At 35.3% G+C, this 19,757-nt stretch overlaps 1 protein-coding gene across 1 annotated transcript in view; it reads left to right on the forward strand.

Moving 5' to 3' along the window:
• Positions 1-19,757, forward strand: part of LOC122201184 — a 526,575-nt gene that overhangs the window by 477,329 nt on the left and 29,489 nt on the right. Inside the window, exon 6 of the mRNA XM_042907121.1 lies at positions 11,696-11,791. Within this exon, the coding sequence (XP_042763055.1) occupies positions 11,696-11,791 (96 nt within the window). The remainder of the gene's footprint in view (positions 1-11,695; positions 11,792-19,757) is intronic.

The raw sequence follows: 19,757 nt of genomic DNA on the forward strand, positions 1-19,757 counted from the left end.
ATTCTTCCATCTGTTTACTCATTATGTTCTACTTTTCTTTTAAATTCTTAAATACATTTAATAGTGACTTTTAAAATATTCACTGATTAATTCTAGTGTTTTGGACATATCTAGATCATCTTGTGTTGATTTGGCTGTTCCCCATTGGTTATAAGTCACATTTTTCTGCTTCTTTGTATGACTAGTACATTTTGATTACATACTAAACACTATGGGTTCTTTATTTTGAGAGTTTGGATTTTGTTGTCCTCCTTTAAACAACATTGAGTTTTGTTCTGGCAGGTAGTTAGTTTACTGACAGATGTTCATAATCCTTTCAAGACTTATTTTTAAAGCTTTGTAATACCAGTTCTAGAGTAGCCATTATTCTAGGTATAAGGTAGTGTTATTCACAAGACATGGTTTTCTAGGTCCTCAGTTTGAATTCCTGGGAGAGAGCATTGTTTCTCCCCTTTAGCTACTCATATGACATATCTCTCAGTACTGTGCAGCTTCTGTAATCTTTACTCAGCTTATGGTTTCCCAGTAACTAATGCCATTACAGAATATTTATGTCTGTATAGAAAACATTTTTTTTTTTTTTAACATTTTTTATTTATTTTTGGGACAGAGAGAGACAGAGCATGAACGGGGGAGGGGCAGAGAGAGAGGGAGACACAGAATCGGAAACAGGCTCCAGGCTCCGAGCCATCAGCCCAGAGCCTGACGCGGGGCTCGAACTCACGGACCGCGAGATCGTGACCTGGCTGAAGTCGGACGCTTAACCGACTGCGCCACCCAGGCGCCCCTGTATAGAAAACATTTTACTAAGCCAAAGACTTAAGAGAAACCCTATGCAGCTTTCTGGAATAACTTCTCTTCTGAGATATCTCCTTTCTGATACTGTACTCTATAAATTTCTCCTCCTTCAGCAGCTCTGAATTCTGACCTCAACCTCTTCAGTTCAGAGAGGCCTCTGTTTTTATTTGGCCTCTTCTATTTTCTCAGGTCAGAAAGAACCTCCAGGAAGAAAGCCAAAGAAATTGTGTGGCTCACCTCACAATGTTTCTGTTTTCTCAGGGAGTCACAGCCCTCCATTGCCTATTGTCCAAAATCTGAAGTGTTGTTTCATATATTTTGTCAGCTTTATAGTTATTTATGGAAGTTGGTCTTATCAAGTACCAGGTACTCTGTATGGTTGGAAGCAGATGTCTTTGTCATTGTAAATTCTTAAAAAGTCTGGCTTACTACTATGCATGTATGCAAAAAATGAGAAATCTTTCCATGAACCAATATAGAATCATGTACATTTTATGAACCAATATAGAATCATTACTTTTAAAATGAAAAAGCAAAGTGCTAAAGAATATATATAATATGCAACCTTTCGTGTAAGAAAGAAAGAGAAACAAAAACATATACATGTATTTTCTCATTTGTGAAAGAGTCACAGTGGGAAGGATAAGTCACTCATTAATGATATTGGTTATTTACAGAAGATGATTACATTGGAATAAAATGAGCAGGAGCAGAGTGATGTTTCTGTGAATATACATTTTGTATAGTTTGGATTTTAGAACTGCATTGTTTCATATTCAAAACATAAATAATTAAAGCCAATGAAAGGAGTACAAAATGTAACACAAACAAACAAATGAACCTATTACAAATGAATGATGTAACCACTTTGAAGGAGAGAGAGAAAAGAACTAATTTTACTTTGAAAAACAGTATTTTACTATATTCACTAACGTTATTGGTAAAAAGATGCACTATTAATCAGATTTGTTTTTTACAGGTCTAAGAGTTAATGATTTCAAAACTGCTTTATGAGTTTTCAAAGATTGAATAAATAGATAAATATATTATGGATAATTCAAAGAAAAAAGTTTGAAGAGTTTCTTTCTCTCTGTATTTCTCTCTCTCACACACAAACACCATATGTATAATTTCTTGGCTCTCTCTGCTGAGAGGGACTAGAAGCAATAATATTCAGTAAGAATGAGTGTAGCTAGGCTTCTCAGTACAATTCTCCATCTTCTCCATCAAATGGAACTGAATCCCCTTGGAGGAATGGCTGACTCCAAGCCTGGGGCAAAGATAAAAAGTACAGATGAGCCTGGGATCTCTTGCTTTGCCAGAAAGTAAGAAAGTGCTAAAAATCTAATGGGGATATTTCAAAAGGACACAGTGGCTAGCTTGAAGAAAATCCCAAGGGCCAAATTTGGGACAATTTGAACAACAAAATAAATATAGTAACAGATGATAAAACATACATGACAATAAAAATCCATGAGTTTATACTGGTAAAATATGTGAATAAATGAATAAACAAATAAAGGAAACAGGATAAGAGCAAGTTCTGTCTATAGGAGAATGCCAACTAACAAGTATAGAAGGAATTATGGAATTAGAAAACCACCACTAGCAACCTCCATAGTAATAATTGTTTCAAACAATGATTGATGAATGATAAAACTAGTGAGTGGAAATGGGTGACCAGGATATTTATCTTAGTTCAAAGTATGTGCTATAAGATTTTTATTGCTTACTCATGAAAAATAGTAACTTTACAGTGTAGAAACCTGGCAGAACCACCTTAGCCAAGTGATCAGAGATAGCAACACTAATCTGCAGGACAAACTGACAGCATGTGCCTCCTGATAATGGCGTACTGAGAGGCACACATAATCACTTTAGTGGTGGTTTTGTGAAATATGTATAACCTGAATTTAATCATAAAGAAATAAATACCAGCCAAACCCAAATTAAGAACACTTGAAAAAATGTCTGTCTAGTACTCTAAAATATCTAGGTCTTGAAACACAAAGGAAGACTGAATTGTTCCAGATTAAAGAAATTAAAAATACATAAAAAATAATGTAATAAATGATTCTGGATTGGATCCTGAACTAAAAACTAAGAACACTAGCAAGATAATTGGTAAAATTTGATTAAAGTCTATATATTAGATAATAATATTGTATCAATGTTATTTTCTTGATTTTTGTATTTTTACTGTAGCTATTATAATGTTAACATTTTGGAAATATGTGTGTGGGGAACATGGTATTCTTTTTCCTATTTCTGCAACATTTTATAAGACTGAAATTATTTTAAAATGCACTTTACAATTAAGAGAAAATGTAAAGCAAAGACTAAATGAGGCCAATATGTTTGTGTAATCTTTACTTTTGAAATATTTCTCCTTTTTTTGACTCTTTTACTTTGTCCTTGCCATCTCTTTCCTCAACCCTTCTTTTATTTGCTATTTCTCATGAGATTATCTAAATTCTTTGGCTTTATGTCTGAAACTCTCTAAACTGGCTTTTGCTTACCTTTTCTACTTTATGTTTCACAAGTTGTTGCCTCATGGTTTAGCAACATTAGATTACTGTTGTTCTCCAGCTTCTTCATTCTGACTTTTTGTCTTATGGCTTTGCTCATGTCTCAGTTTATTTTTCCATGGCATTCTCTGCATATTTCTAATACTTCTAACTTGAATTCAAATGACCAGTTTATGTAATTTTCTCACCTACTTTACTTTAAGTTCCTTAAAAGTCTGGCATTGTAAGCATTATTTATGTTTATTGAACTGAACCTCTTTTGAATTTCCAGAGCACTTTTGTCTTCTTCTTTTTTGACATTCAAAGTCTTCTACCCGATTTTACAGTCGCTTTTGTATATATCTTATTTCATTGTTTACATTATATATATATATATATATATATATATATATATATATATATATATACACATTTTGGTTTATGGAGCACATCTTATTTGTGCTTTCCTCATAACATCTGGTTCAATACTTTGTATGCAATAAAATTTAATGAATGTTTATTGAATCAATAAATAGGCTGAGGAGTGCCTTGGTAGCTCAGTCAGTTGAGCGTCCAACTCTTAGTTTTGGCTGGTGTTATGATCCCAGTGTTGTGGGGTTGAGCCTTATGTTGGGCTCCACACTGAGCATGGAGCCTGCTTAAGATTCTCCCTCCCATCCCCCCTCCTTCCCTCTCTCTCTCTCTCCCTTTCTTCATCTTCCTCTGCCCCTCTCTCCTGCCTGTGTACACTCTCTCTCTAAAATAATTAATTAATTAATTAAAAAAATAGGCTAAGAACCTTGAAAATTGGTATTCTTTTCTTTTAAGCCTAGTTTCTTCTTCCTGTCTAGCTTTTCAAGGAACCCTCAGGCCTTTATCTTTAGGGCTATAATAATTATGTTTACTATTCTCTCAGCAAAAAGAAAAAGAATAATTTAAATTCATTAGTTATTTGTAATGTTGAACTATTCTATAAAGCAGCAGTGTGTTGTTTCCTATGAAAGAGTATTCAACCTCACACTTCTGTATTTACAATGTTTCTTATATATGAAGAGGATATAACAAAATGAAGTACAACTAGGTGCTCTGTAAATATAAAGGCCAGAAAATATTAATAGGATTGGACTACTCAGAGCACACTGGGGTATGCCTCAAGCTGATCTGTACAGTTGTTATTCCTAGAGGAAGGGGAAGTACTTCCTAGTGGCTCAACATCACAGAGATTATTTAACTTACTTTCTGGACACTTCAAGAACTTTTGGTTCTTGAAAGGGCACAGATTTTGTGCATGCCACTCATCAGTACCAACATACATTTAAAAAAAAAGGTTAGAGAAGAATGTTATGAATTAATAAAGAAGTAAACAAATCTACAAAACAGTTAATTCAGGTGAGTATATTTACTTTACAGAGTTCCAGAGTTTATAAAAATTCACTATAGGATTCTTTTACATAGAAAACATTTCTGATGTATATAATAGCTGTATCTGTTTAAAGTAAAGTTGGAAATATTTATTGGGACATATTGTGTAATGCAGAGTACATATGTGTAAATAATATAATACATATCTATGCACATTTATTTTGTTCAGACACATGAAGGATACAGAAATAGTAATACATTCATTGCCTTTAAGGAGCTTAAAATCTGCATGAAAGGATAAGAAAAGCATAAGTAATGTTAAGTTTATTTTTCCTTTTGTTGATATTATGTGTTGTTCTTGAAAGAAGCAAGGTGAACTAATCATTACTAGAGATGCACAGGAGAAGTATATATCCTGAGGGGATCATGGAATGAGGGTGCCTGGCTCACTGAAGAAGAGCAGATGGTCAGCACAGGCTTTGTAGTGGAGGGAGGAATATGAGTAGTCCTTTAAAAATTAAGTAGGGGCATTACCAGAACTGGGGTGCTCAGGAGTAGACATGGATTATAAAGAGAAAATGATTCCATTTAAATTGAACAGATTTGAGGGGCAGTGTGATTTTGAGAGAAACACATGCAAACAATTGAAAATGCAGGACTGGAAATTAGAAAGAAAGGTCCTCTAGAATTTGAGTCTAAATTTGAGAGTCATCTGGGAGTGAGTCTGGAGAGAAGAGGCAGAGAAAAGGAATTTTGGAGTAACAGCTGAGCCCAGGAGGTAAAAAGAGGAAAAGGAAATAAAATGGAAGAGGAAATCAGCAAGATGGGGTGTCAGCTAGGAGAGAGTTGGGTTTCTGAATATAGAGACAAGAATTACAGAAGTATGAAATTCCAGTGAGTGAAAGACATTGAGAACTATAGGAAGTTGGGGAAAGTAGAAAACAGTGAGGACTAGGAGGTACTCAGTGAGTTTTAACTGTGTAGTATTCATAGCATAAGAAAGGACAGAATTCAGAAATGAAAGCAGAAATCACAAGCTGACTGCCTTTATGCAGACTCCAGCCTAAGTTTATATTTTGTTTGCCCATTCTTTGTTAGCTCACATGGTATTTAAAAATACATAATTTTGTCAATGTTTAAAAAATCAAGGTATTTTCCTAAGAAGGTCAGACTTCCAAGTTCTCTTGAAAAATTCTAAACATCTGGCCACAGTAGGTCTGGTTTTCCTCATTGCAGGGAAAATGCATGGAAATAACCAGAGACTGCACCCATTAGACAGGGAATGAACTGTCCATTTTGCCAAGGGCCATCCATCTCTTCCTCCATATTTCTTGTACCTGGCTCACTTTACTTATTTTGAGTACTTGAAATCATTTGACATTTTTACATCTAGATAAGTGATTTTCAAACTAGGATGTGTCACACTCACACCAGAAATATAGATTGCAGGATCCTATCCCTACTGTTTCTGATTTGGCAGGTCGGGAGTGAGGCCCAAGAGTTTGACTAAGAAGTCTCCAGATGATGCTGATGCTATTAGTATAGGGACCACAGTTTAAAAGATTCAAGGATAAGTGAGTGGTAAGGAAGTAGTTCAAGAGTTTAGTGTAGTGGTAAGGTGAATAGACGCTGCATTCAGAGGGAACTAGGTTCTGGTTTTTCACCCAGGAAATAAGGGTGATAGTTCCTACCTCAAAGGTTTACTTTTAAGTCTGTATGAGATAATGCATATAAAATATGTATCAGCATCATCAAAGCAGGACCTAGCTTATTGTAACTCTTCATGAAATTATTCTATTGCATGTTAAATTTATTAAGTCTTTCAAGAATATTGATTCTGGGGAGAGGTCAGAGATAGATTGGTAGTTTTGGAGCAAAAATGATCAAGGATCTTTATTTTTTTTACGAATGAAGGAAATATAAAAGTATGGAAAAAAATACTATTTCTATGAGAGCTACATTGATGGGAAGTCACCAGTTGTTGGAGTAATGGTGGGGATATGAAAACATAGAAAGCCAGCCAAGATACTGAAATTCAGGAAGCATACATGGGACACCAACTGGTATGAGGTAGGAAAGTTGTAGATTCATAGCATCCAACCCAGCTGTGGGATGGTTGATAAGGAGGAAGGAGACTGCAGTGGATTACATAATCTCCATATTTTAGATGACACCTAGCTAGTAAGTGGAAGTAAAGGGATTATAACTCATTTCTTTCATACTCTAAAATCCATGCTTTTTTCTTTTAACATAATGCCTGTCAAAGCCCACACTATTTACTATTAGACTGAACACTTGCTTGTTTATATAACTTCTTGTCTTTAGAATTATTTCAGTGTTATATCCTTCAGGAAGCCTCCTTTGATTCCTTAGTCTGATGCAGATGATCCTCTCATATTTTATATCTATTATTATGATTAACACTTTGTATTGTAAATTACATATTTATATATCTATCTGTCCCATTAGATAGGTGGGAGGATGGAGAGATAGATGGAGGATAGATAGTATATCTCATTGTTTTTGATATTCTGGGAATTAATAAATAAATTAATAAATAATAATAAGTAAATATTGAATTTCCAGGGTATAAATACATTTTTAGGGAGTAATAACTATTAATAACAATATTAATGTATTTTGCTTAATAGATGAAAAATAAAGGATTAAATTAGATGACTATCTCCTACATGGAGGAAAAAACAAACAGGGAACAAGTGCTCTTATCTGGCTAAGATGAATGACAAGCTCAGCTACTTGAGGGTATTCTGGTAGCCTTTGCTACCAGAACTTTATCAAAAACATAAAGTCCCTTACAGTGTGTTCAGCTGAAGTAGTGGATGTGCTGCCATGTTTTTTCTGATGATGGATCCAGGCAGCAAAGCTACCATGCAGGCTCAATCAGCAGCTTGATTCCAGTTGATTTCATCAGGGCTTACTGTGGGCATCTGCAATTGGCAGTCCTGATTTGTATAGTTCATGACCCCAGGGAGGAGTGTGTTTAATTTGTCAGTCTATAGTGTTCTAACAGGGCAGATAAACCATTTAGGCCATTGACAATACTCCAAGAGTCAGTAAAAATATAATAGGGTTGATCAGGAAGCACATTGGCCAGAGCTTCAAGAATGACCTTGAGTTCTGCCACCTTAGTGGAAGAACTCCTTCCATTCTCAGTTCTGCATAGCTAGAACTAAGAACAAAAAGTATTAGCATCCCACTGGACACTGCTGGCTTCAGTTTAGTGAAACCATTAGTGAAGCAGGCCCAGGCATTTAGTGAAACTTTAATGAATGGAGGACCCCATTGAGCCAGTAGCTTTGTCTCAGCGGATTTTAATTGGAGGTTGCTTCTCTTTACCAGAGGTTCTAATCAGTCTCTCTCACTCACAAAGACTTGTAGCTCAGAGGAGTAAGTAATGTTGTGGGGCTGTCCAGACAGAGAGACTGCCATAGTTTGCTGAGAGCTTCCAACATAGCCAGTTGGTTTGGACTTCACTTTAAGGATGCTGATTTGTGCCCTAGCTGATAATATAGACCAACTAAAATGTCCAAGTAAGACGATACCGTCTCCCATATTCTGAGTCTAATAAGGTGCTGGGCTTTCTTTTTTGATGGTTGAGGCTAAAAAGGAGTATCTCCTCGACTGCTGAAAGTAATTTGCTTAGATAGGCCCTCAGTTTTGTCAGAGTTTATTATCTACTCCTGCTAGCTGAGGCTTGTGACTTGCCAAATAGGACATCATAAATCTTAATGGCAAACAGAAGAGCAATTTAGGTATAGTAAATATATCATGAGGCTTGCCATATGAATAAAAATTGGTCTTGGACCTTGAGTACCAGTGGGATAGGAAAAAGATGTTGGAAAGGGAACACACCAGGTGCCATCAGTCAATGCAAAGGATTTAGTTATAGTTAAATGTTTGGAATAGTTGAGACAGTAGGAGCAACAGCAGAATCAATAATCCACTGTGAGCCTCCAGATCTTGTTAGCCTTTTTTACTGGCCATGCTTGGCTGTTGTTCAAGATATTGCATCTTGGGTTATTATCCCTGCTGTTGTTAAGTCCTTAAGGTGATGATTTCCTTTCTTCCCCTAAGATTCTCCACTTTTTCTGCTGGACTACCAGGAGAAAATAGAGAAAAGAATTGGAGAGAGATTTATGTTCTATTAGTATTTCTGTACATATAGCTCTTCTTGATCAGGAGAACCGTTTCTGGAATTTCTGAGAATTTACAAAGAAGCGTTAAGACCAATTATACATTCAGCAGTGGAAACGATGAAAATAGTACATTGAGTTGGCCCAAAGGACCCTTTACACAAGGTCATTTGGCTTTCTTTCTCCTTGGTAAACCCTGCCCAAACATAATCACCTGAATCCCGGTGCCCCTTCTTCTGCCAACTCACAGTACCTAGCAGATTGTGGTTTGGGTGACTGTACACAGAAGATCTATAAGAATTTGAGTGCTTGCCCTCCCAGAAGTTCTCTAGCATATTTGGATGGGTGTGTGTCACCTTCATTTCCTCTTAGGAACAGGGAAACTTTAACTCCATTATTAATAAACTTTTTCCTTAAAGCATTTAAGGTCAGTGTAAAAGGGAAAGGAGGGGCCATGAATCATGGTGAGTGAGAGCAGTTCTACAGCAGTAAGAAAGCACATTTACTTGTGATTTTCAGGGGTGTGTAGGTGGTTTGCAGCCCAGTGAAATGAACTGATAATGTTTTTGGTCTAACTGATAGCAGCAGCAAAACCATCAGTATGGACAATCTAAAGACTGGCATATTAAATGTATGCTTCCACAGGAGCACAAACTGCACATATCTGCATCACTTATGCAGATGTCCACAGTAAGAACCTGATAAGACCAATAGGAATCAAGCTGCTGACTGAGCTTGCATTGACACAATTGCTGCCTGCATCCATCATCATACTGAACATGGCAGCACATCCGCCATTCCAGACTGAGCACAAAGTAAATGACTCTATATCTGATGTAGAAGCTACCTGGGTATCCTCATGTAGTTGAGCTTAAGATTCTTCTTAGCCAGATTGGAGCCCTGTTCCCTGTTTGTTCCTTCAGTTAAGCATTCATTAATTTATCTAATTTAATCTTTTAATTTTTTATTCATTAAACAAATATTTATTGAACTCTGGGAATGAATAAATAATAACATATAATGCCTGTCTTCCAAGGAACTCTAATCAGACAGACAGATATATAAACATGTGATTTATAATGCAATAAGTTAATCACAATGATAGATGCAAACTATGGGAATAGAGAAGAGGAGCATCTACAATAGACTAGAATCAGAGAAATCTTGGTTTCCACTCATAATAGTTGCATGCTTCTCTCCTTTTATAATCAGGAGAGGTACACTACTCTATAACTATTGTCTGAATGCAGGTGGGAACTCTGCTCATCCCATGAATCTTGGGAGTTGCGGGTAATTGGCAGATGGGTGAGGAGGTCCCACCACTCAGGGTATAGTCAGCAGGGCACCATTTGGGAACTGTCTTTGAGTTTATTTCCCAGTACTCAGCCTGGAACCACTTTGTAAATTCTTCCTCATTAATAGGCATTAAAGTGGAGGATCATTATTATGCAGTTGAACATAAATTTCATCACCATGTTGGCTACCAATTCCCAAAGACATCCCAGAAATCCCTTTTATCAGTCTGCAAATCCCTGATCCTTTCTCTTCCAGAAAACCATGTCTGTCAGCATTATGTCCTTGTCATCACAATTGTCAAGAACCGTGAAGGGGCTAAGATTGTATCCTATTTTAAATCTAAGAACAATGACAAAGTTTCATGAATGCCAGAATGTCAGAAGACTCCTAGGACAGAAACAAAGGACTTTATTATGTACCACTACAGTAGTAACCAGACAGCAGTTTCTCAAGCCCCAGTACCTACAGGGCAATGCAAGGATGGCCAAGTGATATATTCCCATGCAGTGGGGAATAATCCTCAGTGTAGGTAACGGAAATATCTATATCTATATCTATATCTATATCTATATCTATATCTATATCGATATCGATATCTATATCGATATCGATATAGATATAGATATAGATATAGATATGTTTATTTACTTATTTTGAGAGAGAGAGAATCCTAAGCAGTCTCCATGTTGCCAGCACAGAGCTGGATGCAGGGCTTGAACTCACGAACCTTGAGATCATGACCTGAGCTGAAGTTGGAATGTTAACCAACTAAGCTACCCAAGCACCCAGGGAATGGAAATCTTTTTCAGTGGTCAATAAGCAAACTTACCTTTGCTCTGAAAGTAAACATATTTATCATCCAAAGTTGTAGTTATACAAAGATCTTTGAAAGGATAGTCCAGAATGAAAGTAGTCAGTGCCTCTGCTTGTTCTGAGGTCTTCAACTAGTACCACAGAGTAGACATTCTTGCAAGGATGGGAACTTATATAAGATGAAATTAACCCTTCTCTCTTCATCTTCCTATTAACCATGTTCAGCTTTTACCAGATCATCAATTTACACTTGAATGATACAAGTTCAACACTCCCTGTTGAAAAGCTTTGAAATTTATAAAAACTTGCCTTTGAATAACTGTCCCATTTTATTTTTTCTCTTTGGGAGCAATATAAAAATGGGTTAGATAGTATTCTAAACTAATGGGTTGGATTTATTCTAAAACTGACATAAGTAATACTGAATAATACTTATTCAGGTCGTAGGTATTTTATTTTATTTTATTTTTTATTTTATTTTTATTTTATTTTTTACTTATTTATTTTTTCAATATATGAAGTTTATTGTCAAATTGGTTTCCATACAACACCCAGTGCTCATCCCAAAAGGTGCCCTCCTCAATACCCATCACCCACCCTCCCCTCCCTCCCACCCCCCATCAACCCTCAGTTTGTTCTCAGTTTTTAACAGTCTCTTATGCTTTGTAGGTATTTTAATGTGCATGTTAAAAGTTTGAAAAACATGTAGTTCACATTGCAGAGAACAAATAAGACATAGTGATTTTTTTAACTTTTTTTTTTTAGCTTACAGATTTCAGTGAACCAAAGGAAAATCCTTCATGTACTGAACAAAATAAAGACAATCAGTGTTTTGAAAATGAAGCTGACAAAAAGACAAGAGTAAGTGTTAGAGTGTTTTCTTTGTTTCTCTGTTTAATGGGCAAGATACGTCTTGTTCTCTGTGAAGTATAACCTAATTTCTGCTTTTGGCCTGCTCAGAATATTGGGTTCACCTGCTACCGGGTTGACATTGGACTATGCATCATTTTGAGCAGTTGTGTGCTTTCATTTTGAGAATTTTGTTTGTGTTTGTTTTAGTGTAAATTCTAAACTAGCAATCACACAACCATTTTGTAATCTACTCCACTTCTCCTCTCTCCTGTCTGGTTCAGGACAGGAGAAAAACCCTCATATGACTCTTTGACAGTGGCTTTTAGGTTTCATTGGTTTTTTTTTGTTTGTTTGTTTTGTTTTGTTTTTGTTTTGTTTGTTTTTTGTAATAGCTTCCCTGAAGCAATCTGAACTCTACTTCAATCATAATTTTTTTGTGATTGTCATCTTGTGTATTTATTCAAGACAGGGAATCAAAATCAATTATCTATAAGGTAATGCTAAACAGGTCATAGTGCTTTATTTCATGAAATCAAGAACCTGAATTCAAAGTATGTATATTTCCAAGTAAAAATATTTTATTAATCAGCAACCTCAGATTTAATCTATTTCTGATCAATTGCCACAAGTTGATCCTTATTTATTGTAGCCTAGTGAAATACGCCAATGTTGTATTCTCCATTTCATTGATAAAAACATCAAATTTAATTATGAAAATGAGAAAATAAATCATGATTATTTTTATGAACATGCATTAAGTATTTAAACCTCATAAAATTCTTTTGGGAGATTATTTTATAAATATTTGCTTTATTGATGCTTCTTGAAATATGTCTTTAATGATGTGCCTTCTTGTCTTTTTGGTGAATCTTCTATTAGCAAGCACAGGCAATCTTCATTATGGCTCTATAGGCCTCAAATTTCTTTCAAATATGGGACAATATGTCTACTGAATGGTAAATATCAGTAAAGGATCGTTTTTCTGTTGATGACCATTTATAACCTGGGCTGTCTTCTGTTAATTGCCAATTAGTTGAGCCTCTTAATTTTGACTTGATTTTGAGATTTTGGCAAAGTTCTGAGTCAGATCCAGTTATGAATTTTCATCATTATGATGTGGGGTTAGGAGTGAATGGTAGAGAAAGGATTCTTGAGACATTTTATGGTGTAACTTAATAAGTTTATTTAAGTAGCATGGAGACAGGGCCTGTGGGTAGAAAGAGCTGCACTTTTGCTATATGAAGCTGGTGGTTATATGTTTAGTGTTCAAGGGGGAGGAGACATGCAGAGACTATTAGATTGTAAACATCTTCAAATTTCTGCTTATAAAACTATTTTCTCCAGATTTCTCTGGTGCTTGTAATTCAGACCAATATTAGCTATTGGTGAGATGTACAGGCAATTATGAGACCCTTTAAAAAAGTAGCAGCTAGCACCTATTTGATCCTTAAAAAAGCTTTGCAGGCTATAGGTCAGCCTTCTGGACTAAAGGTGCACATTCTTCTGCTTCTATCCCTCATCAGTTAACTGTGAGGAATTTAGTTAAAATAAGAAAGGTTGTATGGTAATTGTCCTTCCCTTTTACAGGGAAACTATGGAATTTAGAGCCAAATTTAACTAGTGAGCAGTTTATGGAATCCTTCTATGAAAGACCATTGTGTGCTCTCCTGAAAAATGTTTTTTCCATGTTTAACATGGAATGTGTTATTTAAACTATTTGAAACTGTTATAATATGCTAAATGCATTTCCAGGAAAGGAAGTCATCTAATTTGGCAGTGGCAGCATTTTTCTCCGAAAGGAGAGAGGGAAGGTGAATGTCCATACTAGACTCATGAATACTTAGAAAACAAATTTTTAGACTTCCTGGCTGTTCAAGAGGATATTTGTATTTTTGCTTACTGAAAATGAAGTCATCAGGACTTAGTAGGATACAAATGTGCCAACTTGTCAAGCAGCTAAATGAAATAAGTGCTGGCAAATATACTAGAAAAAGTTTTGTGTTTTTATCATGGGAAAATATATTGCTAGCCTACACTATTTAATCTCTAAAAGCTTTAGCGTTTTAATCTTACAGAGTAGTTATGAGATTTTAATGAGACCTAAATATGAAAATGGTTAGTAGTGCCTGGAAAATAGTAGATTTTTATTCTATGAAATAAATTGCAAGACTTACATTTATTTTATTAAGATGGTAGACTCCATTACAAATAGTTCTCAGGGTTTCCTTGGGTTCCTACCTATATTACATCACTATGTCTATAACAGTTTTTTGCCTGGAAACCATTTGGCCAAGAAGAGCTCCTGCCTTGATAATTTCTAGTTGTTGATGTTCAAAATAAGTTCTGATTGAATCAAAATACGCATCAGTGAGAATTTCTTAATTATCTTAAAAACTGATTATATCACAAACAAAAGAATAGTCATTATTATTGTATGAATGTAATATGTTGTACATAGTGTACAACAATATTGTAACTATTGTACACAGACAATTCTTCAAAGGCTGTTGACAGTAAACCACAACTTGGAAATCACCTGTTTATATCTATTAACTATTACACTGGACTTTGGTGTCTTCATCTTCATAATTAGGATGTTAGATCAGATTATTCCTAAGGATTCTTCCAGATCTAAAGTCAAATCATTCTGTGACAGTCAAGAGAAGACAATAAATTATGTTGTATAAATAGAGTCCACTAATAATACAATTAAAGTATGTTAGCCAGCAATAGCCAATGAACCCCGTGCAAATTTACACTTATGTAATAGATATGTATCTAGAACAATAAACAGGAACATCTTCATTAGGCCACATTAGTTTGAGAAACTTTCAACAATCCAGCTTATAGGCCAGTGATTCTTGAAGTGTATCCCCAACCCCCGCAACCACCAGCATTTTTATCCTCTAAAGACTTGTTAGAAAAGTTAGTTCTTGGGCTCTATTTCAGATCAAGCAAATCAGATCAAGTAAACCAGAAATGCTGGGAGTGGGACCCAGACCCAGTGTTTTAATGAGCCCTTCAGCTGAGTCTTAGGTTTGCTACAAGTTGAGAACCACTGCCATGAGTAGTAAACCTCTGGACTTTCCTCTGATCAGTCACTAGCCATCTTCCTGTCACATACTTTAAACTAGACAATTTAGGGAAGACCCTGAAAGTAATTCAAGTATTTATAAGGCAATTAAGATAAAATAAATTGCACTATGCGTACTGTTTATGTTTCTTGTTTGCATTTCTCATTATTGGTGATCTTCTAAAAAAACTCTGCATGCTGATTTTCTAACATCATTCAGGAACATGTTAAAGTCTGTATTCCTCTCTACTCTTAGTTGGCAAATTTTGGCCATAGCTTAATTCCAGGCTTCTGGAAGCTATTTTGCCCAGTGGGAGATATCTTCCCTAAAAGTATTGATCCATAAAAATCAGAATCAGAAATAGCTTTCAATTGCATTCTCTCTCTGTGCCATGGAAGGAAACTTTCCCTGCTTTTGTTATACATTTAGCCGAATTTCCATATATTTGAGCATGCTTTTGCCATCACTGAGGCTTAGACAACTGATTTCTCTTCTTTCCAAAGTGGTTTTATCAATTGCAGACTTTACCTCTGTTTTAAGGCCTTATATGAATCATGGTGTTGCCACTTGTCATAGGATGTGGAGAACTCTGAAGTTACAAAGGGCAATACAATTTGCAAAATTTGTTATAGGTATGTTTATAAGAACTGATGAAATTTTGTGAAATCTGTGAGAAAATTAAAATTAGGAAATGAAAATAAAGATATCATTGGGAATTCTAGACCTTTACTGATGAAGAAATATTTTAAATTTGATGTGGTTCATTTTATTATTTCCATTGAACAATCTTAAATAAGTGGAAGTGTCTTTTAGGGCTATGCTCTGTGTTTAAATAAATCTAATAAACAAAGGGTAATATTTGGAGATTTGGTCTTCCAGAATCCTAGTGAGAAACAATGAGGACTTTTAATCAGATCACAGGATGATGAGGGAATTTTGACACGACATGGTGACTAAGTAGATTTGAGAGATAGGTGGTATGAGAATGAAAATGGGAACATTTAGGTTGATTCACAGATAAACAGAGTGAATTCAATAATGTTGTCTTAAATTTGAGATAATAGTGGAACAGCTAAGAAGAAATATTCTAAGAGGATTTGTACACATTGGTTGAGAAACAAGTGCGATGTCAAAAGTAGGACAGTGTGGGGTACCTGTGTGGCTCAGTTGGTTAAGTGTCTGACTTCTGGTTTTGGCTGGTGTCAGGATCTCACAGTTCATGTGTTCGAGTCCCATGTCAGGCACTGCACTGACAGTGTGGAACCTGCTTGGAATTTTCTGTCTCCCTCTCTCTGCCCCTCCCCCACTCACTATCTCTCTCTGTCTCAAAATAAATAAACATTAAAAAAAAGTAGGACAGTGTGATAGAGTGTAAAGAGTATAGAGTGAAAAGTCAGATACCACAGTTTATATTTTGGCTCTACCACTAATTAGTCATGCAACCTTGAGTAGATTAAATAGCCTCTATTTTTATTGTAAAATGTAGGTAATGCCTATCTTATAGGACTACAATAAGAATCAAATGAAATAAACAGGACTGACAGCTAAATGCTCTGGTTACTGCTTATGTTTGGAGACATGATTGCAGAACCAAACGTCTCAAAAATATTTTAAGTTTTAGATAATATTTTTGTTGTTTGATATTTAAACCTAATTTCTTACAGATTTTTTTAAACAAATGATTATTTTTGAAAGAGAGAGGGAGACAGCATGAGCAGGGGAAGAGCAGAAAGAGAGGGAGACAGAGGATCTGAGGCAGGCTCTACACTGTCAGCGCAGAACCCCATGCAGGGCTTGAACCTACATACTGTGAGATCATGACCTGAACCCAATTTGGATGCTTAACTGACTGAACCACCCAGGTACCCCTAAATCTAATTTCTGAAGCAGAAAACAGATTCTAGCCAATCTTTTGAATTAGAACTGTTTGGTAAAGGTATTCAGTGGGTACTATGCAAATACCATAATGGATAGGGCATAAAATTACGTCTTTTTAACAAGAACAAAGAAGTACCAGTTGGAGAAAAATTTGACTATAGGGAACATATCAGACTGGAAAGGAAAAGTGGTGTAAGAGTAGGTCATAATTAGAAAACAGAGAACTTGGGTCGTTGTCTTTGTACTCTGATGATTTGGGCATTCTTGGGCAAATCACTTGGCCAGTCTATACCTCAGTTTCCTAATCTAAAGTAATTAGATAATTTATATTTTAAATAAAATTTTTAACAAACAAACTTATAACACTTTGATAGAATGGGAAAATTATTTCTTTTAGAGAATCCCAACTTGGACTTTAATTTTTTTTCAGATTAAAATGTTATCCGTTAATGTACTCTGTTAACACCTGCACATTCTGATTAAGAATAATTTTGCAGCTGAGCTCTATTTCACTATTTACTGTCCTTGCCAATATTTATAAGGAAACTTCTTTTCTTTAATGCTACTCAGTCATGGCAAAGAAAGCTTTTATGTTTGTTTGTTTTAATGAGAGCCGACTGGGGATTTCCATGCTTTTATATGTGTACCTTAGATGCTCTCCATGGTCCTTATTTTAAAATAGTTCTGAGTTAATCTTCCTGGAGACCTTAATTCAAAAAAAACCCACAGAATCATCCATTCCCCCACTCCCACCGCATACCAACATCAAGCTCTGCACAGCAAGTCCCACCTACCTGCTGGTTGCCCCTCAGTCTGAAAAAACAAACACAGAATCAAAGGATTAAAAGTAATTTTATTAGTAATTTGGAGCAATGACTCTCCTCAGTCTTAAATAACCTCTACTGCTGCCCTGCTAAGGGAGAATCTATCATCTGGAAAGCCTCTAGTTATAGGATATTTACCACTTCCCAAGGTATTTATTTGATCTGGGCAAGTTTAAACATTATGCTGTTATTTTTTAAAAATTAAACTCAGGATATTCAAATTATTGTAGCACTGAGTATATTTTCTCTTTTCTAATGTCAGTGAAAGTAAAGTGGTAAACTTCTAAGTATCTGGAATTAATAAGGAATAATTTTTTCTTTTTAATGAGATACTGTAGCTAACTGACTAATTTGCTTTACTAATGTAAAATGTAGAATGTAATTACTCCTCATTGTCTGGTTGATGAAGATATTGTGCTTTATCTTTGAGCACCTTGTAGTGCCTCAGGGTCAGTGTTCTGTCTATGAAAGATTAATCGCTGGACTTCTATACTAGCGTTTCAGGAGATCAGGTTATTGTGTTACTAACTCTGACATTTTCATAAAGTGATTTTAACTAGTCAATCCAATTATCAGTATACTGATTTACTAGCTGCCTCTAAAGCAACACAAATAACTACAGAAATGATAGTTTGGCCATTTGATGTTTCTTTGTTTAGGAACTTAGTTTTTTTTTTTTTTTTTTTTTACATATGTTTGAAAACAGCAAAGTATATTCTTTGATAGTTTAGGGAATATTCAGATATCCTGCCCTTAGAACCAAACATTTGAAATTTATGGTATTTACCAGCTGGATAGATGAGTTAATAATTTCTAAAGTACAGCAGATCAGCATTCTCACAACAGTGGGATGGAACTTGGAGTTAGATGATCAAGCTTCATGTCCTCCTTCATCTTCTCAGTCAGTGGAGTGCCCTCCATGCACTGGTTTACCAACTGAGTAACTATATAAATTTGAGCAAGTTAATTTTTCTGAGCCTCAGTTTCATCACCTGTAAAATTATACTTAATTCACTGGTTGTAAATACTTAATGAGAATATGTATATGAATGTGTCTAATCACAGCCTGCTAAATAAAAAGTTAATGCCGAATCTGAAAATTATTCTTTACTTTATGTATTTGTAAATACTATGGTTAGTGTAAATCACATTTTTAGAAACTAAGCAATATTAAAAGATCTTCCCTGTGATACATCATATTCATTCATTCATTCATTCATTCATTCATTCAAAGAAGTCTCTAGCATCTGTTACACAGCTGGGCACTGTTCTAAACACTGGTGATATAGCCACGGACAAAACAGGTAAACTTCTTGCTCCCAGAAATAAATTTCAAATAGAGGATATGGCAAGATATGAATAAAGAAGATAATTTCAGATTGTGATAGTTGCTATGAAGGAAATAAATAGGATTATGTGATAGAGAATTATGGGAGGGAATGTAATTTAATTAAGGACGTCAGTTGGGGAAGATTTATAAAGTGCTAACATCTGAGCAGAGATCTGAATGATGAGGAGACAGCTGTGTAAAAACCCAGGGGAAGAGCGTTTTAGGCAGAGGGAACAACAAATTCAAGGCCTTGAGGAAGAATGAGAATGAGGAAGAATGAGGTCAGTGCGATGGGATGTAAAAAGGGGTAGTGTGGGAAGGGCAGTTAGCGATACTACAGAGGTTATTTATGTCAACTTGAAAACAAAATTGTATTTCAGGTCATATAACTTTCTAGATGTGTGGCCTGTGCACAACTACTTGGATTTCTGGACTCCATTTAACTCATAGCATTGTACAGTAATAGGAAAAATTAAGCCTTATAAGGAATGTACTTGATGTTCAGCAACATTTATATAAACTTTTAGGGGAACAATATTTATTGAATGTTTTCATCATTTTTAGTTTACCACTTGTAATTGTCTAAATTTCAAAGGTTGTTTCAATTTGATGATAACAAGGGGAGTGGTTACATGGTTATCAATTATGTTTCAATTCACTTACATAAGCAAAATTGACATGCAAACTATTGTGGGAAAGTAGGTAAACGATGAGCATTTCTGTGGCAAGTTTTGATTCACTCAAGATTCTTATTCAATTTTAAAATTTTTAAATTTTAAAATATTTAAATTTTATGTTTTTCTACATACTTAACATACACAGAATACATAGACTCCTGCCTTTCATAAATCATTTTAGGGATCCGGTAC

This window comes from Panthera leo, chromosome D1 (assembly GCF_018350215.1).
Source record: "Panthera leo isolate Ple1 chromosome D1, P.leo_Ple1_pat1.1, whole genome shotgun sequence".
NCBI lineage: Eukaryota > Metazoa > Chordata > Mammalia > Carnivora > Felidae > Panthera > Panthera leo.